This window comes from Triticum aestivum, chromosome 2D (genome assembly GCF_018294505.1).
Source record: "Triticum aestivum cultivar Chinese Spring chromosome 2D, IWGSC CS RefSeq v2.1, whole genome shotgun sequence".
In the NCBI taxonomy this organism is placed as follows: domain Eukaryota; kingdom Viridiplantae; phylum Streptophyta; class Magnoliopsida; order Poales; family Poaceae; genus Triticum; species Triticum aestivum.
This window is the reverse complement of record NC_057799.1, coordinates 75,990,358-76,010,678: the sequence shown is the minus strand read 5'-3', so window position 1 is coordinate 76,010,678 and position 20,321 is coordinate 75,990,358. Positions and strand designations below refer to the sequence as shown.

At 44.3% G+C, this 20,321-nt stretch overlaps 2 protein-coding genes and 1 long non-coding RNA gene across 4 annotated transcripts; 2 read left to right on the top strand and 1 right to left on the bottom strand.

Moving 5' to 3' along the window:
- Nucleotides 1–7,487: 7,487 nt before the first annotated feature.
- Nucleotides 7,488–8,452, top strand: LOC123051690 (quinone-oxidoreductase QR2). The gene is made up of 2 exons (XM_044474652.1): nt 7,488–7,654; nt 7,750–8,452. Exons 1-2 carry the CDS (start codon nt 7,632–7,634, stop codon nt 8,339–8,341), a joined length of 615 nt encoding a protein of 204 aa, XP_044330587.1. The 5' UTR covers nt 7,488–7,631; the 3' UTR covers nt 8,342–8,452.
- A 3,023-nt stretch (nt 8,453–11,475) lies between these two features.
- LOC123051689 (tyrosine-specific transport protein) lies at nt 11,476–16,586 on the bottom strand. The gene is made up of 14 exons (XM_044474651.1): nt 16,160–16,586; nt 16,003–16,043; nt 15,439–15,531; nt 15,114–15,188; nt 14,761–14,810; nt 14,499–14,588; nt 14,098–14,154; nt 13,630–13,699; nt 13,103–13,204; nt 12,970–13,022; nt 12,593–12,740; nt 12,435–12,519; nt 12,111–12,239; nt 11,476–11,869 (listed from the first exon to the last, which is right to left on the bottom strand). Exons 1-14 carry the CDS (start codon nt 16,392–16,394, stop codon nt 11,679–11,681), a joined length of 1,419 nt encoding a protein of 472 aa, XP_044330586.1. The 5' UTR covers nt 16,395–16,586; the 3' UTR covers nt 11,476–11,678.
- Nucleotides 14,475–16,694, top strand: LOC123051691 (uncharacterized). 2 transcript variants are annotated; one of them, XR_006424233.1, is made up of 3 exons: nt 14,475–15,560; nt 15,631–15,712; nt 15,905–16,694. It is a non-coding gene; the product is annotated as an uncharacterized lncRNA (long non-coding RNA). The 2 variants fall into 2 exon arrangements; XR_006424234.1 differs by having other exon boundaries at nt 15,828–16,694.
- The last annotated feature ends 3,627 nt before the right edge of the window (nt 16,695–20,321 follow it).

Sequence of the window (20,321 nt, the reverse complement as noted above, 5' to 3'; positions counted from 1 at the left end):
ATTGTTTGATGACTAATAACACAGTTTGTTAGTTTTAAAGAAAGTTTATGATCTATACTTTAACATGTGAATAGCTTGTTACTTGATCATGAAATTTTTTATGATATGAGCTACTATTATGATATATAATGAAGCCAGAAAAGGTGATTGAAATTATCATTGATCAAACTTGTGCACCTGCTAGCATTCACACTTCATAAATTATTTCTTTTATCATTTACCTACTCGAGGACGAGCAGGAATTAAGCTTGGGGATGCTCCAACGTATCTATAATTTATGAAGTATTCATGCTATTATATTATCTGTCTTGGATGTTTTTTTTTGAGGGATAAGTCTTGGATGTTTAATGGGCTTTATTTTACACTTTTGTATGATTTTTGGGACTAACCTATTAACCTAGAGCCCAGTGCCAGTTTCTGTTTTTTCCTTGTTTTGAGTTTTACAGAAAAGGAATACCAAACGGAGTCCAATTGACGTGCCAATTTTTGATGATTTTTTCTGGACCAAAAGAAGCCCTCGGAGTAAAAGAGTTGGGCCAGGAGAGTCCCGGGCTGCCCACGAGGGTGGGGGGGCGCCCACCCCCCTGGGCGTGGGCCCCTGCCTCGTGGACAACCCGGAGACCCCCCTGACGTGAGACCTACGCCAAAAAATCCTATAAATACCAAAACCTCCAGAAAACAGAATAGATCAGGAGTTCCACCGCCGCAAGCCTCTGTAGCCACCAAAAACCAATCGCGACCCTGTTCCGGCACCCTGCCAGAGAGGGGAACCCTCACCGGTGGCCATCTTCATCATCCTGGCGCTCTCTATGACGAGGAGGGAGTAGTTCACCCTCGGGGCTGAGGGTATGTACCAGTAGCTATGTGTTTGATCTCTCTCTCTCTCTCTCTCTCTCTCTCTCGTGTTCTTGAGGTGATACGATCTTGATGTATCGCGAGCTTTGCTATTATAGTTGGATCTTATGATGTTTCTCCCCCTCTACTCTCTTGTAATGGATTGAGTTTTCCCTTTGAAGTTATCTTATCGGATTGAGTCTTTAATGATTTGAGAACACTTGATGTATGTCTTGCGTGGGATAACCGTGGTGACAATGGGTTATTCTATTGATTCACTTGATGTATGTTTTGGTGATCAACTTGCGGGTTCCGCCCATGAACCTATGCATAGGGGTTGGCACACGTTTTCGTCTTGACTCTCCGGTAGAAACTTTGGGGCACTCTTTGAGGTTCTATGTGTTGGTTGAATAGATGAATCTGAGATTGTGTGATGCATATCGTATAATCATACCCACGGATACTTGAGGTGACATTGGAGTATCTAGGTGACATTAGGGTTTTGGTTGATGTGTGTCTTAAGGTGTTATTTTACTACAAACTCTAGGGCTGTTTGTGACACTTATAGGAATAGCCCAATGGATTGATCGGAAAGAATAACTTTGAGGTGGTTTCGTACCCTACCATAATCTCTTAGTTTGTTCTCCGCTATTAGTGACTTTGGAGTGACTCTTTGTTTCATGTTGAGGGATAGTTATATGATCCAATTATGTTATTATTGTTGAGAGAACTTGCACTAGTGAAAGTATGAACCCTAGGCCTTGTTTCCTAGCATTGCAATACCATTTGTGCTCACTTTTATCATTAGTTACCTTGTTGTTTTTATATTTTCAGATTACAAAAACCTATATCTACCATCTATATTGCACTTGTATCACCATCTCTTCGCCGAACTAGTGCACCTATACAATTTACCATTGTATTGGGTGTGTTGGGGACACAAGAGACTCTTTGTTATTTGGTTGCAGGGTTGTTTGAGAGAGACCATCTTCATCCTACGCCTCCCACGGATTGATAAACCTTAGGTCATCCACTTGAGGGAAATTTGCTACTGTCCTACAAACCTCTGCACTTGGAGGCCCAACAACGTCTACAAGAAGAAGGTTGCGTAGTAGACATCAGCCCCTATCTTTCTCTGTGTTCGATTGAAGCTTTGAACCCATAAGTATCGCCTGAGTGTTAGCAATTGTGAAAGACTAAATGATAATTGATTATGTGGACTTGCTGAAAGGCTCTTGAATTGACTCTTTCCTATGTTATGATAAATTGCTATTGCTTCAATGACTGAGATCAAAGTTTGTTAGTTTTCAATGAAGTTTTTGATTCATACTTTACCATGTGAATGAATTGTTACTTTAGCATAAGAAATTATATGACAATATATGTTGTTGTTCTAAAGATGATCATGGTGCCCTCATGTCCGCATTTTTATTTTATCGACACCTCTATCTCTAAACATGTGGACATATTTTTCGATTTCGGCTTTCGCTTGAGGACAAGCAAGATCTAAGCTTGGGGAGTTGATATGTCCATTTTGCATCATGCTTTTATATTGATATTTATTGCATTATGGGCTGTTATTACACATTATGGCACAATACTTATGTCTTTTCTCTCTTATTTCACAAGGTTTACACAAAGAGGGAGAATGCCGGCAGCTGGAATTCTGGACTGGAAAAGGAGCAAATCTAAGAGACCTATTCTGCATAACTCCAAAAGTCTTGAAACTTCACGGAGAATTATTTTGGAATATATAAAAAATATTGGGCGAAGAAAGAACCAGGGGGACCCACCAGGCAACCACAAGGGTGGGGGCGCACCCTACCCCCTGGGCGCGCCCCCCTACCTTGCCGCCTACCTGGCAGGCCCCCGGTGCCCATCTTTCGCTATATGAAGGGTTTTTACCTAGAAACAATCAAAAGGAAGCTTTCGGGAGAAGCACCGCCGTCTCGAGGCGGAACTTGGGCAGAACCAATCTAGGGCTCCAGCGGAGTTGTTCTGCCGGGGAAACTTCCCTCCCGGAGGGGGAAATCGAAGCCATCGTCATCACCAACAATCCTCTCATCGAGAGGGGGTCAATCTCCATCAACATCTTCACCAACACCATCTCCTCTCAAACCCTAGTTCATCTCTTGTATCCGATCTTTGTCTCAAAACCTCATATTGGTACCCGTGAGTTGCTAGTAGTGTTGATTACTCCTTGTAGTTGATGCTAGTTGGTTTATTCGGTGGAAGATCATATGTTCAAATCCTTAACGATAATTAATACTCCTCTGATTATGAACATGAATATGCTTTGTGAGTAGTTACGTTTGTTCCTGAGGACATGGGAGAAGTCTTGTTATAAGTAATCATGTGAATTTGGTATTCGTTCGATATTTTGATGAGATGTATGTTGTGTTTCCTCCAGTGGTGCTATGTGAACGTCGACTACATGACACTTCACCATGATTTGGGCCTAGGAGAAGGCATTGGGAAGTAATAAGTAGATGATGGGTTGCTAGAGTGACAGAACCTTAAACCCTAGTTTATGCGTTGCTTCGTAAGGGGCTGATTTGGATTCATATGCTTCATGCTATGGTTAGATTTATCTTAATTTTTCTTTCGTAGTTGCGGATGCTTGAGAGAGGGGTTAATCATAAGTGGGAGGCTTGTCCAACGAAGGGCAGCACCCAAGCACCATCCACCCACATATCAAATTATCAAAGTAACGAACGCGAATCATATGAGCATGATGAAAACTAGCTTGACAGTAATTCCCATGTGTCCTCGGGAACGCTTTGCTTTATATAAGAGTTCGTCTAGGCTTGTCCTTTGCTAAAAAAGGATTGGTCCACCTTGCTGCACCTTAGTTACTTTTGTTACTTGTTACCCGTTACGAATTATCTTATCACACAACTATCCGTTACCGATAATTTCAGTGCTTATAGAGAATACCTTGCTGAAAACCGCTTGTCATTTCCTTCTGCTCCTCGTTGGGTTTGACACTCTTACTTATCGAAAGGACTACGATAGATCCCCTACACTAGCGGGTCATCATATCCTCTCGTGCAACGGGGCCCACTCTTTGCGCTCGTCTCATCCCAGCTCGCAAAAAACGGCCAATTCAGCCGTTCCCAGCGGGCCTGGCTGAGAGGTGCTTTGAGCTTCATGCTATGCGGGCAAAACAGTGACCACAGGCATCCAAACAGCCCATTTTCATCCCGCGCGGGCTTGGCCCGACCTAATGCAGGCAACCAAACGCGCCATTAATGAGTTTAATATGGTTTCTCCCGCCGGTGCGGATTTAGCTCTTGGGGTGTACTTAGCTTGGGGTCAACCCTCACTTCCCCGATGGGCTGGTCAACCCGTTGATTCACTCACTCAATGTCGCCATATGACCGAGGGGAGGTCATTTACCTTCATATATTGTTGGATAAAACTCAAGTGCAACAATGTGTGGGAGAACTTGACGATTCTAAACGAGGATTGATGAATTCAAAAAACTTATTGAACATCCGGTTATCTCGGATGTAATATTTACGTTTGAACCAATGTTGTACTAGGATATTCTTGCAAGTTATTTATGGATGAATTATGCTTTTTTCTGTAATCTTTTTGAGTGTTGCGAACTTAAAAGAAAAAAACAGAAATGAAAGTTTAGGGGATACATGGTTGAGTGGTTGACTCTCGTATCTGTATCCACAGACTTTTTCGAAAAGGAGCGCTTTTTATTACTTAAAAGATTTAAGTATTACACCCGGCCTCTGCATAACTAAGATGCACACAGCCAAATAAAGTCCTCTTGCACAAACAAAAAATTAAGAAGGCTAAATACAAAGAGACATGTAGAGTGCGTATAACGCCTAAAGCATGGGGGTTCAATCCTAAGATCATGCTGCCACCCATGTTGGATAAAAGTATCCCTCGTTGTAGCCTCCAACCGTGTACACACCTCCGTAAACAGGTCTCGATTCTCCACGCATTGTAGAGAGGACCATAAACGAAGAGTCCCGGTACATCTGTAGATAACCTGCATCAGAGAAGTACTTTTATCATTAAAAACCTTATCATTTCTACATAGCCAAAGCGACCAAATAACGGCAAGCGCTCCTATGCTGAGAAGAGTTCTAAACCTGTGATCAATCCCATGTAACTAGTTGCCAAATACATTAGCAACACTATGGGGAGGATACAAGCCAGAAGCTATTTGGATGATTAACCATATAGAACGAGACAATTTGCATTGAAAGAATAAATGTTTTATTGTCTCATCATGGTGATAAAAGACACATTGCGTACTTCCATGCCAATTCCTCTTAATAAGGTTATCTTTAGTAAGAATGACTCCACGATGAAGATATCATGCAAAGATTTTATTCTTAAGAGGTATCTTCATCTTTCCGATCTTCTTGTTATTATCAACTGGCACATCAGACTGAATTAACGCTCTATACATTGACTCCACTAAGAATTTTCCATTCCCATGGAGGTTCCATCAGAAGACATCAGACCCATGTGACAATTGCACCGTGGATAACCGCTGGAGCAGGGTGTTCCAAGATTGGAGTCTGGGTCCAACTAAATCTCCTCTGAACGTCGCATTTGGCGAAACTGATCCCATTACCATGGTGATAGTATCACCCTTGTGCTGCACAATGTTGTATAGAGTCAGATATTGTTCCCGGAGTGTGGCATCTCCTAGCCACTTGTCCTCCCAGAATCTAATTTCTGAGCCATCCTTAATGGAGAAGGATCCATAGCAGAAGAAATATTTCTTCGTAGCCATTAGACCCGCCAAAAAATGAGAATCCCTAGGCTTTCAGTATACTTGGGATACCGCCTTGGGACCCACATATTTCCTCCTTAGAAGGGTTTGCCATACACCATCTTCTGTCAGTAATTTAAACAACCATTTGGTGAGGAGGGCCCTATTCTTAACCTCAAGGTCATGAATGCCCAACACGCCTTGGTCTTTGGGACGGCAAACCACATTCCATTTGGCCAGTCGATATCTCTTTCTCTCACTATCTCCTTGCCAAAAGAATCTTGATCGAAAATAATCCAATCTATGTAAGACTCCTTTCGGCAACTGGAAGAAGGAAATCATATATAGTAACATATTACTTAGTACTGAATTTATGAGGACCAATCTTCCACCCACAGACAACAATTTACCTTTTCAACTACTAAGTCTTTTTTGCAGTCCCTCCTCGACATGTTTCCATTCAACATTTGTGAGTCTCCGATAACGTATCGGTATCCCCAAATATGTGATCGGAAATTAGCCCAACCCGCATCCGAACAGTTCAGCGTACAAGTGGGCCTCGTCTTGAGCATCGCCAAAGAAAAACAATTCACTTTTATGAAAATTGATCTTGAGACCCGAGAGTTGCTCGAATGCTGATAAAATCAGTTTTATATTTCTCGCTTTCTCAAGGTCGTGATCCATGAAGAGAATTGTATCATCGGCATATTGAAGTATAAAGAGACCATCATCAACTAGATGATTTACTACCCCGTCAATTGGCCATCAACCTTGGCACGGTCAATCATGACCGCTAGCATATCCGCCACTATATTGAATAGCATGGGTGATATCGAGTCACCTTGTCGCAATACCTTCTTCGTTTGGAAATAGCGTCCAACGTCGTCATTGACCTTGATGGCAACACTACCTCCATAAACGAGGCTATGGACCATAGCACACCACTATGCAAAAAATATAAGAGTCTGTTGAAGAAAGGGCCACTAGACTTTGTCATAAGCTTTTTCAAAGTCAATTTTGAGTACCACCCCATTCAACTTTTCCCGATGTAGTTCATGGATTGTTTCATGAAGGACAACAACTCCATCTAGGATGTGTCTGCCTTGCATAAAAGTTGTCTATGAAGGGCGGACCACATGTTCAGCAACTGAATTCAACCTAATAGTCGCAACTTTCGTGAATATTTTAAAACTAACATTAAGAAGGCAAATTGGTATATATTGTTGTGTCCTTTCAACCTCATTAACCTTAGGTAATAAAATAATCTCACCAAAGTTTAAGTGAAACAATTCTAGTTAGTCAGCATGGAAGTCGCTAAACAAAAGTAAGAGATCCAGTTTGATGACTTCCCAGAAGTTTTGATAGAACTCTGCGGGAAAACCATCTGGACCCTGGGCTCTGTTATGCTCCATTAGGAAAACCGTCTTTCTAACTTCCTCCTCGGAGTATGGAGCTGTCAGTTGGTTGTTTTCTTCATCAGAGACCTGAGGGATGTCATCTGTTTGGGACTCATCCATCGAGAAGTTTGCTTTCTCAAAAGCTCAAAAAACCAATTACATATTTTATTCGATATATAGGTATAATATATTATTTTTATACCCTGAAAATAATCATTTTATTTTAGAACCCAGTGTTCATGTGTATCGGGCAGCTTGAGCTTGGGGTTTTCGCTTCGGGCTTTGCAAAGCCTGGCCCGAAACCCGGCCCGGCCCAGGGTATGATCAGGTCTACCCCTCGCTATCTTCATGGCCGTTCTTAGAGTTTGACCACACTTTTCTATACAACGCTAGTACAGAAGATGACAAGGCTCATATGGGAGCCCCGGGCGAGGATCAGATACCTTCTTCAAGAACCTTTTAAATCTGCAAGAATGCGAACTACATACAAGGTCGTCTCAAATTAGCAATCCTCAAGGCTCCAGTTCCCCTACAAGTACGGGAGCCAGCCCGGCTTCTTTCTTCACCAGCTACCTACACCGCAAGAGGAAGCAAAGCAATTTCCAAACCAAATCAGTTTTACACAGCAGAGTTCTGCAGCTAGCCGATCGGCAATGGCGACCAAGATCTACATCGTGTAATGCTCCGCCTCTGCTCGCTCTTCTTCCGGCTGGTTAGCTCGATGATTTGATTATTACTCTGTTTTTCTTTTGCTTATCTGCATCGATTCAGGTACTACTCGACATGGGGACACGTGGCCACTCTCGCGGAGGAGATCAAGAAAAGCGCCGACTCCGTCCCTGGCGTCGAGGTCACCGTCTGGCGGGTGCCGGAGACGCTGCCGGAGGAGGTGCTGGGGAAGATGCACGCGGCGCCGGGGCGCGAGGACCACCCAGTCATAACGGCGTCCCAGCTGACCGAGGCCGACGGCATCCTGTTCGGCTTCCCGACGCGGTTCGGCATGATGGCGGCGCAGATGAAAGCCTTCTTTGACTCCACCGGCGGCCTCTGGCAGGAGGGGTCCCTCGCCGGCAAGCCCGCGGGCGTCTTCCTCGCCACAGGCACACAGGGCGGCGGACAGGAGACCACGGCCCTCACGGCCATCACACAGCTGACGCACCACGGCATGCTCTTCGTGCCCGTCGGCTACACGCACGGCGCCGGCATGTTCGCCATGGACGAGGTCAAGGACGGCAGCCCGTACGGAGCCGGCACCTTCGCCAGCAAAGATGGCAGCAGGACGCCCAGCGATGCCGAGCTCGCCTTGGCGGCGCACCAGGGGAAGTACTTCGCCGGCATCGCCAAGAAGCTCAAGGCCGTCTGAACATGAACTGCTCGGGATTGCACGTCGTGTGTGGATGATTTCCAGTTGCACAATTTGTTTATTTAGCAATTACTACACCGTACTGGCTGTTTTTTTATCTTGTTTGGAAAGAATAATAATGCACATGGGTGAGTTCTGGTTCCTGTTGTCGATGGTGGCAGCGCTGGTTCATGGCAACATTGTCGAAGAAATAGTGCATGTGTCGCGGTTCATATTGGTCAATTCACTAATTCACTTAATATTGCAACTTGATAATCATCATGTTATATAGTCCGGACGAGCTGCCATGCTGTAGCACCGGACTAAGGGAGGCCATGTACATTCATACATTGTTGGATGAAGCTCAAGGGCAAGCGTGTATGAGAGGACTTGTGTCGATTCTAATTCGAGTATCACTGAATTTGGAATTGATGAATTCGGAAAATTTACTAAACATTCAGTTATCTCAGATGTGATATTTACGTTTGAACTATTGTTGTACTGGGATTTCTATAGGTTATTTATGAGTGAATTGTACTATTTTCTATAATTATTTTGAGTGTTGCGGACTAAAAAAACAAAGGCAAACGTTCAAGGGATATAATTGGATGGCCGACTCTCGTGTCTGTATCTGCGGACCAGCCCACGAGCGAACAATATGTCCTTTCTGAGAGTTGGTGTTGTTATTAGAGAGAGGAAGAAGGGAGAGAAGCTAGGCCACCACTATTTGACCGGATTTGGTTCTTAAACGTATGCTCTCTCTGCTCTTATACCGTATTGCGGTGCCACCATTTGTCAAAAATCATATTTAAGTGTTTTATAAAATTCCAAAAAACGTATGGGTGTTCACAAGACATGTATCCACAAAATGTAAAATGTTCAATATTGAATCGATAACTGAGGCAATATATTTCAAACATAATCCACTCGGTTTCATGTTCTTGCATTTTCGAATTTTCCTTTTCCAAACAAGCCAGCCATAAAAGCTCAAGGCTCACACACCATGAACTACACAAGCCAACAGCAAACACGCACGCATGCAGCTGTCCCGCCTGAACCAGCGCACCTTCCTCTCCCTCCTCAAAGCTGCCGCCGCCGCCGCCGCCTCTGCCTCCGTCTCCTCTCGCCGCCTCCCCAGCCTCCACGCCGTCTACATCAAGCTCGGATTCCTTGCCCACACGCGCGTCACCAATGGCTTCATCCAGGGTTACTGCGCCACGAGGCGAGTCACCGACGCGCGCAGGGTGTTCGACGAAATGCCGCGCCAGGACACCGTCTCCTTCAACTCCATGATCCACGGCTACGCGGTGTCGGGCGACGTCGCGTCGGCGTGCCGGCTCTTTGAGCAGGTCCCGGCGCCGACGCCCGTCACGTGGACGTCGATGGTCGCCGGGCTCTGCCGCGCCGGGGATGTCGGGTCGGCGAGGCGCGTCTTCGAGAAGATGCCGGAGAGGGACCTGGTCTCGTGGAACGCCATGATCTCTGGGCACGTCGGGAACAGGCAGCCCGTCGAGGCCCTCTGTCTCTTCGGGCGGATGATGGAGGAAGGGTTCACGCCCAACCGCGGGACGGTTGTCAGCGCGCTGTCAGCCTGCGCGAGCGCCGGTGCGTTGGAGACGGGGAAGTGGGTCCATGTGTTCGTAGAGAAGAACAGGCTCCGGTGGGATGAGTTCCTGGGGACGGCGCTTGTTGACATGTATGCCAAGTGTGGCGCTGTGGAGCTTGCGCTGGAGGTGTTCACCGGCCTGAGGGCAAGGAACACGTGTACCTGGAATGCCATGATCAATGGCTTGGCCATGAATGGCTACTCAGCGATGGCGTTGGACATGTTTCGCCAAATGGAGCTTGATGGGAGAGTGGTACCGGATGAAGTGACCTTTGTAGGAGTCCTCTTGGCATGCAGCCATGGTGGATCTGTGGATGCAGGTAGGGAGCATTTCAACATGATCTCCAATAAGTATGGCATAGGGTTAATCCTTGAGCATTATGCGTGCATGGTTGATCTCCTTGCCCGGTCTGGTCATCTACAAGAGGCACACAAGCTCATTACAGAGATGCCAATGAAGCCAGATGTTGTCATCTGGAGGGCATTGCTTGGTGGATGCCGGCTCCACAAGAATGTCAAGATGGCCGAAATTGTCATAACTGAAATGGAAGCGACCTGCAGTGGAGACCATGTGCTCCTGTCCAATCTGTATGCTGCAGTAGGGAGATGGAATGGCGTTGAAGATGTTCGGAGGACCATGAGAAGCAAGGGGATCGAGAAGATTCCTGGCTGCAGCTCGGTTGAGATGGATGGTTCCATCCATGAATTCATTTCAGGTGACAAGTCACATCCATCATATGATGACATTCATGCAAAACTGATTGAGATTGGTGGAAGGATGCAACAGCAAGGTCATGTCACAGAGACCACTGAGGTGTTCTATGACATTGAAGATGAAGAGAAAGAGCAGGCGCTTGGACATCACAGTGAGAAGCTTGCAATAGCGTTTGGGCTCATTGGAGGACCTCCAGATGCTACAATCAGAATTGTCAAAAATATTCGCTTCTGTATGGATTGCCACAAGTTTGCTAAGCTAGTGTCCAAGATTTATCAACGGGAAATTGTGGTTCGTGATAGAGCCAGGTTCCATCATTTTAGAGGGGGAACTTGTTCTTGCAATGATTTTTGGTAGAAGAGAATCAGTTAAACTCTAGCACAGTGGCAGTGGTATACAATATGTCTTTCTCAGTGTGAGTTTCTGCTTTGCTAATTCCTGTTTACTCTTTAGTAGGATATGATCATGCACAGTTGTGTGAGTCAACGTGTGTAGTCTGGGGATAAGTTCAAAATTCTTGATAACGGACCTGAATAAGTCGAGAAACATCATGAACTCCAAACGAACTAATGAAAGCGTTCATTTGTTCATTTGCACGCATGTGAAAAAAGTATTGATGAGGACAAGGAACTATTTTCAACACTATTTATCTTGAATTTACTATTGTTGCGGGTCTCTTGAAACTTTAGAAGTTCTTGTTTTTCAGTTTAAATTCCATAAAAATAAATAAAGAATACTTAGGTTATACAACTCACGCGTAGCATTATGTAAAGTAGCAGTAGGGGAGGGCCCTATTGATAAATATATACTAGAAAAAGTGTTATATGGTAAATATGTACAACACAACTCAACTTGACATTTCTCAAAAAAAAAAAAACAAGTCAACTTGACTGAATGTCTTGATGAAACTGCCGAAGGGGTTAAGAAAGGCTAGAAATACCAGACTATTCTCTTTGGATGTGTTAATACCTCTTATTAGCAACATTGCACAAAAATCTGCAGAAGCATCAGTGGTGGAACTTTGCACATCATAATTGTCAATTTAGTCCTTGGAACTGCATTATGTCCTTGAAAACCTCTGAAAATATTACAAGCAAGGCACCCCCCATAACAAATGAGAGGGTTAATTTTCCTCCTGGGACTATTGGGGATATAGGAGCTTCCAAGTCATTTGAGTATCTCTCTGACCAAGACATAGCTGCAGGGAAAACTCCAAAGAGTACTAGAACTGAAAAGAATACATGCAAGGGTCAGTTCATTCCTTCAAGTAACAAATCTAATATTTCCACAATCAGTAAACTATATGAATATTCTGCAGTTCCTATTCATAAAAGGTTACTGCTGTAGAGATGATAGCAATCCATATGAATGTTCTGCATTTCTGTATCCGTATATTATTTTGTGGCTGCAGTCTGCAAGGAGTCCCAAATTTCTCCTTTGGATTAGAGATACTGTAAAAGCATCCTTACCTCCATAAGTTCCTGCAAAGTCCAATGCCTTGAAAAATATCTCTGGATCAAGCAGTGACAGAACAAGTGGAGGGAACAAAGTTACAAGGTATGTCAGAGGTTTGTTCTGTCCACTTGGTAGTTTGAGCACTGCAAAGTTTTATAGAAGAGGCAAAAAAGAGAAGGATAGTGAATTAATAACAGTAAGCTGCAGTCCCAGAAATTTTACTACTGTTTTGCTACCTTCATGTCTATCTCGCATAAAATTGGCGAGGTTCTACTCTAGACCTCTTCCTAGCTTAAAAATATGATTGCTCTGGAGTCTGGACTGAAGAAGATACTTACAGTCTGCGATGAAGTCTGTGAGTCCCAGAACAAATCCGATGTATGATGTGCCTATTGCCAGAAATGAGAATGCCTCAACAATAGGCTGCAAACAATAAGGTGTTTCAAATCAATCCCAATTTATAGCACATCATAAGAACATTTTGAAAAATACTTACCCCCACTGTACCATTGCTTGACCTAAGTTGTTGTAACGGATCAGTGATAGTCCCACTTTCTGCAAACCCCGGGATTGTCCCCAGGATGACAGCATCCCATACGAGAAACAGAGCAAGGGGTATGGCAGTACCTAATACAATGGCCTTCCTGCAAGATTCAGTAAGATTGTCATATGCCTCTGGAAGTCACCAACTTAGGATATAGTGGCGTGATCGCAACATAAATATGTCTGCCCCTTTTAGTTGAGAATTTTTTCTTGTTCTTCAAGATCTTGTGTTTTCTCGAAAGAAGGCACATTATTGTTCTCTTTTTAATGTCACAAGTCACAACTGCTGTACTTATGCAGGTAGTGTCAGATTTATCTTCACAACCTTACCTTACTTTTGACAGGTCTCCCTCCAAATTTGTGCAGAGAACAGGAACTACATTCTGTTCAGGAAAATACTCAGTCAAATGCCAAGAAGATTTTTTTTTTGAAGTGAGTATGGTAAGCAAGAATACAAGATTACCTGATATACAAATGAAAGAGCAATTATTGGTATACTTTGGGGAGCAGCAGCAAAATTCGTTTCGAGAAGAGAACTCCACTGTATGTTTCCACTTGCCACCACCTGTGAAGGTTACACCCATTTGTTCAGCATCTATACTCTGTTTGTAGGATGTTGCTTACGCGAAAGAAATTTCCTAGTGGTTTGCTCATGTTATCTTTGTCAGCGGACATGAGTTTTTTTCTCTACTCGAACCATTACTGAATACTAAAAAAGTAGCAATATTTCCTATCAAACAGGACCTGTTTATCTGTAAGCATATTGGATTTTGGATCTACACACTTGCACTCACGTAGCTCACTGTACGTGCAGAGTTGGACTATCTTAGAATTTCATCTCACTAATAGGATATTTTGCAACCAAAATTAGTAGTTCCTAAGTTATTTCAGGAAATGCAGTCATGTTTCATTCTCTTTGTCGACTGCTAGGAGCCTAGGATTATCAAGGTTCCAAATATTTATGATGGATTAATGTAAAACAACACTTACCACAAGAACTGTGAAGGATGCTATGATACTGAACACCAAAAAACCATTCACGGCACCAATGACTCGCTGACTGCAGCCATCGAGAAGATTAGTTTTGGTACTTATAATCTCTACCATGTTATATGATAAATTGCCTAAGTAATTGTGGACATCAGGACAAAAAATTCTATAATAAATATTTCTAAGTAGCAAACTGCCCATCTTTTGAGAACCTTAATAATGACATGTGCATTTGTTTTGATATCGAGAATGAAGTTAACCCTTGATGGTCAAAAAGTAAGAAGTAGTAGTCTTGAAGCTACACTGGGCGTGGTCAGGAGCTCCCATAACATTATTTGGGATATTTTGCGGTGAACCCTGAAGTTAAGCAGCATAGAACTCGGAAAAGGAGACATCTGCTTGGTCATTGTTTTTTTCTATTACAGGAAGTGTATCGCATAATATGATGCAGTAACATTTTTCAATTACCTTCCGAAGTAACATAGTCCGCCAAAAGCCAGTGAAAACAGGGTAGCACTCTCCCATCTGTAAACATACTCATGTCATCAATGGCTGATGAAAAGAAATTATTGAATGGTGACTGAAATGCATGGTGATGACTAATGACCCTTAGTAACTGCTAAGTAGAACCTGCATGTAGGAAAATATTTATGTGAATTGTAAGTACCAACTAGTGTAGTTTCCATAGGAGTTATTTATCAGATAATGCAAGTTCCTGATATTTTGTTTTTCCGGGGTTATAACACAAGGGTCAAACATATGATAGACACTAGAGCGCTATACACGAGTAGTAAGAGGGATACAACATTGTTACGACAAAGATGGAGAAAATGAATATTGAAAGTGAAGATCAAGAAAAGAGGTCATACAATGGTATGCCCAGTGAGTTTGTTAAGATCTCTGAAGAGCGTGCCACATACGCAACAAGAAGTGCATAATGTATAAACAAATATGAAAAGCTGCAGGCACATAGAAATTATGGTCAGAATTTCTCCAGTCAAAAAATATGAACTTGTAACTGAGTGTCATTACATAGGATTATGAATCCCATTGTGATGCTTAGCTCAATGTTTATTATGATTCGGAGTTCTTATACATAAATAAACCTCAGCCGTATTGAATTTATCATACCAAACTGTTCTCACTCCAGCTGTCCCTAGAGTGCGCTTGGCCATTGAAACCTGAAAAAAAGGCGCCTTCAGACAGCATGCTCGCTACTTTCAAACCAAGCAAGATACAAAATATACAAGGAACGAAATACATATCATAGATGGCTAGATGCAACACCCCACCAGTTATTGAGTACTTTCTCATATTTGGAGTGTGTTTGATTCTCTTTTGCCAGTCTTAATAGATGGACCTTGTGTTCAGGTAAAATATGTCCAGGCACTTCATATGCCACTTTTTAGTTGCAGATTCATTTTAGTTGCCTCTAATAGAAATATTTATCAGGAAATCAGCAAATGGGATGGCACGTTAACTACCAGGGAGACACTTCCAGATCCTAGTTCACACATTGTATTGACATTTACTTCAGCAACTAACAGCCCTGTTACAACCTGGAGAAAGTAGTGGCAAACAAAAACTGTCAGTGTAGACAAGTAAGCGAATTAGACAAAATATTGGGTGAAACTATCAAACCCTCCCGTATCAAGGTGACACACACAAGAAGTAAATATTCTTTACGATGAGAATTTATCCAAGAACGCGCAATGCAAAAGGGTTTTACCTTTGAGAGGCTTCTCTGACTGCATGTCACCTCTAATATGTCGGGTTTGATAGTTTACCCTGTCAATGACATTCTATTACCATATATGTCCAGCAGAAAACGCATGTGACTGCTGAGGCCAAGAATCCAGCTTCTTGTGTGACGGCAGGGATCGCAAGGATACCTGCCCCGACCTATGGCATCAACGTAGATGAAAAGGAAGGTTAGTTATGTAAATTTAATAAACCTTTGCTCACTCCGAACTATTCCTGAAATATATGTTTACTCCATAGGGATGTCTCAAGTAGTTCCTAACATTTGTGAAATAAGGCCACTGTGGGTTGAGTTTTGTCTCAAAGTTGCTGAAGCTTCAAGGTGCGTAGCAAGCATTATTCCTCATGAATTTTCTGGTTTGCAACATTAGATTCATGAGACAGGGTTGTTATCGCAATGTTTTATCTGATCATCTGTCGCATGTTTTTTTTTTCAGTGATTCTCGACAGGCGCATTGCATTTTAACATAGCCTTACCTGCGGCCTAGTACGCAATCTGACATAAAAATTTCAGGTCTTGCATTTTACATCAAAGGCGGCAAGAAGGAAGACGGAACCGGTGATACATCGAAGGCAGTAAGAAGGAAGACGCAATCTTACATTTCAACTTACCGTTGTGCCGGCCACAAGGAAGACGGAACCGGTGATACTCCCTAGCATATCCAAGCGACAAACAGAGACACAATCCTGTCAGCTGCGCCTCAAAGGCAAAATATATGCGAAAGAAAGCTCAGCAAAGCAACGGACAGCATGATCCGAGCGTGGTCACCTGGCTCGTGCTTCATGGTTGCCTTGTTGACATTTGAGAAGAGGCGCTCCAGCTGCGGAGGCGAGCTACCCGGCGATCGCCCCTCGGCAGACTGGGAACGGCATTGCTGCAGCCTCCTCCTCCTGGCCTCCCCTGTCCTGCTAACCGCCGGTGTTCTTGCGGAGAAAGATCGTGAGATGGACGATGCCGGCCGTGAGCCCAGTACAGGGCAGCACTGGAGAGCGGCTGCTGCCATTGCTGCCGCTGCCGCTGCTGCTTCTTCCTCTCAGTAGAGGTAGGCTTGGAGCTTTCCTTTTTCCTTTTTCTTTTTCTGTTATTATCCTCCGGTTGTTATTGGTGGGGATTTGTGTGGCCCAGGTGTCCAGGCTGAAAAGTTCTGGTACTGTGGCGCAATGCCAGTCCAAGAGCTGTGTGAGTGTTTGTGGATCAGCTCTGTGTGGAAGGAATGAAGCAGAACTGTCACTTGCCCAAATTTTTTGTTGCTCCATGTGCGTATGCTTAAGGAAAGATCCATGATCTGTTGATGGTTTGCAAACTTTCAGTTGCTTTGCTTGTACGTTTGGTTATTTTTTAATAAAATAGAAGCTTTATTAGCCAACATCGATCTGCGCCAATTATAGATGCACACTAGCTTCGTCGAGCTGTGAAAAAAGAACCACCCTATAAATCTGACGTCGGATTTTAAACATGGCAAATCGAACTTTTTTTGTGACAAATTATGTGTCGCGAGCATGACAATTCCCTTCAACTAGCATGGCAAATCCTGACATGTTCAGTTTTTTGCCAGGATTTGCCGTGCTTGCTGAACGTAATTTGCCCAAAAAAACTTCCGGTTTACCATGCTTAAAAATCCGGCGTCAATTTTTTAGCATTTCGGAAAAAATGCACCAATCAATTTTTTTAATGGAGGAAATTGCACAAATACACAACTTTTGGGGCGGAGTTAACACAAAACCACAACTCTAGGGGATTTTAACAGAAAACCATGACTCTAGGACTAATTGGTAACAAAAAGCACAACTCTAGGGGATTTTTTTAACAATAAAGTAAAAATGATGTCAAAATGCCAAAGAGAAACGACCAATTACCTCAAGCATGAAAAAAATATCATGGCCTGCAAATGCATGTTACTACACAAGAAGTCTCCTGAAATCTTAGTGAGCCACCTCCAATATTCTCGAAACAAGAAGAAGCAAATCCATCTCCAATGCTGGTTTGCTTGGCTTTTGGGATTCGATCATAGGACGGGACGAAATGGTGGCAACGGCGACACTGGAGGGTGTTGTTGTCCCCCTTTTGGAGGTGCTACCATGGACTTTCTCTGTGCCCCTCTTCGAGCACCGGAGAAACCCTAGGCCTGATTCACCGAATCGGATGACAACGAAGGCGCGATGTCGTCCCCTTCGTAAAGACGCTGCCTTGATTGCTCGCGGCGGGCCTGATGTTTACGTTGGAGGTATTGGATGTCGTGCTTGGTTTGGGTTGCTTCTCAGGGCGTGGGCATCCAGGGTGCAATGTATGACATCGTCAACGCTTCCTCCATGGCTTCTCCCTCGGCCCGGCCTGGTCCTGCAACCCACTTGCCGACTCCTCTAGGCGCTTAAGGTGTGGGGGTACGTTGATGCAGTCAGTCCTAGAGTCATTGTGGCCCGAAGCAGGTGCCTCACATTGGCCATGACATGGTCTAGCCGTCTAGGTGTCATGTGTCTTGTCTCCCCGCCTTCCTTGGCTGGAGTTCTGGCTAAACGGTTTATCGTCGTGTTGCATCCCTTGTTCGGCTCTTCCCACACCTAGTGTGGTGCCCCCTTTCTCTCTCCTCTATGTTACTTGTGCTCTTTTATCTATAAATGAAATTATATGCAATCTTTGTGAAAAAAGTCAGTTCGCTGACCACGCCACAAAACTAGTAGGCCCAGCCCTAAGACGGCTTCTCTGGGGATCCCCTGACCGAAGCCTGGCGCCTTGGTCTAACGAGTGAGGCCTGCCTCATTGGTTTTTTTTTGCGTAAGAGGGGCCTAGCTCGTTAGACCTACTCCTGAAAAAGCCCGTTAGATCTGGGTTTTCACCCTTGTTTCAAGATGGGAAGAATACCTCATCGACGCCTCAAGGAAAGCCACGGTGCTTGCAAACATCATTGTTGGTGCATAATGCTGAACTATCAGAGGTGTACACATTTCGGGCGTGGACAAACCATATCGATCAAAGATTGCCTAGGGGCCGCATGTACTCGTGTGTAAGGTAGGTGCTTGGAGGAGATAAGTATGGGATAACTTCGGAATCATATCATAATTAGAGGATATTTACATAGTTTGGCCAGAGATAGGATCGGTGTTGAAAATTGAGATTATTTGGCGAGGAGATGCCCCCCGAAGACCCTCGTCGAAGAGTCAGGCCATTATTGCAAGACCTACCTTTTGTAGATGCAATCGAGCTCTTATACTCGGTGAACCCCTTTATCAATATATTTGTTATGTTATACTTCAAATTCAAGTATAAAGAGAAAGGCTAACTTCTGACGAGCAAGCGAAGCGAGGCCCGTCTCCGATAGGCTTGGGCCAACGGATAAGTATCGACCTAGGTCACATGTGTTATATATACCTCTTGTGAGCCGCCGCACGGGATAAGTTGATCAGTTGTAAATCCCCGACGTTTGTAACCTCCCCCGATATAGTGAAGATTTGCTGGCTGGTACCCGTGTTTTTTCCCCTTTGTGTTGGAGGGGTTTTCCACCTTAAATCTCGTGTCTCCTACTTGTTTTCGTTCTTCTCGTGTTGATTTTCCCGTCGTATCTCTAACAATATCTCAGCAACAAAATGTAGGGTTATTACCCATCTCGTGACCCTGAACTTGGGTATGACTGGTAAATTCATTACAACTTTTTTTGAACAATCACAGGGGGAGAGAGGAACCCCACCTGAATATATTAGTCAAAGGTGCCCGAGGTAAGTTGCAGGTTACATTATAGGTTACAGCGAGAGGAGAGGTACAAGCGCCAAGACACGACAACCTCCCTACTAACGTGGTCCTTAAATCTGAAGGACCAAAGCGTAAAATCGGAGATAATGTTCCGAATAGTATCTAGGGGGGGAGTGTATCTCGTTACGGAAAACACGAGCGTTTCTGGAATCCCAGAGCTTCCAGAGGACGGCGATGGCGACGGTAGGCCAAATGTTGATGTCGAGGCCTACCGGAGTAGGAGTATCCTAGATGAGGTTGATGCGGTTAGGGGCTGGAGTCCTAGGAGGGACCAGGCCTGGGCCGCGCATGGGCAGAGTAGAGCGAGGTGCGTCGCGTCCTCAAAAGACAAGTCACGGCGAGGGAAATACAATCCCGAGGTAATGGTCTTGCGATGTAAGTTCGCCATTGTGCCTAGCCTGTTGCGACAGAGGAGCCAGATGAAGATCCTCACCTTGATTGGTGCCTTGGATCCCCAAATGTGCCTTGCATTGAGGTCAAGCTCATGGTCGGAGGAGAGCAAAGAGTAGGCGCACCTCAAGGTGAACAAGGAGTCGTGGGTGAGGAGCCTGTCGTCGGGCGCGTTGCTTGTGGTAACATCCTGCAACAAAGACAAAACAGACGCAAGCTCGGCAGAAACCACATTGATTAGGCGGTTCCGCAGAGTAGCGAGTAAACCATTATGCATGACATGAGATACCAGGACAGAGGGAGCATCAGAGTGAGAGAAAAGGTGGGGGTAGTTTTCTACAAGCGGAGTCGGCAGAAGCCAAGTATCGAGCCAGAAGAAAGTGGAAGTGCCATTGTTAGTAAGGACTAATGGAATTTTACGAAGGTGGCATAGCTGTTGGTTAACGATTTTTCAGAGGTAGTGGGGGTTTGGGGGCCTAGATGTGAAGTCGAGAGAGTAATGTTGAAAGAACCAGTTGACCCAAGGTTTCTGAAAGTATCATGATCGTAAAGATGACGAGGTCGTGAGTGCTGTGGTCGTGCATCTAGTGGTAGCCCAGCGTGCGTGGCCACGGTGACGACTGACAACACACACGGCCAAGTCCGTCCAGACCGCCCGCCCAGGGATCTCGAACTCCAAGCGCTTGTGCAGGGACGAAGCCGCATTCCTCACCAACCACTTCATCAGTAAACAAGTGGTACTCCGTATTTCAGTTCTCCTAATTATACTAATTTCAGTAAACAATTGGAGTGGTGT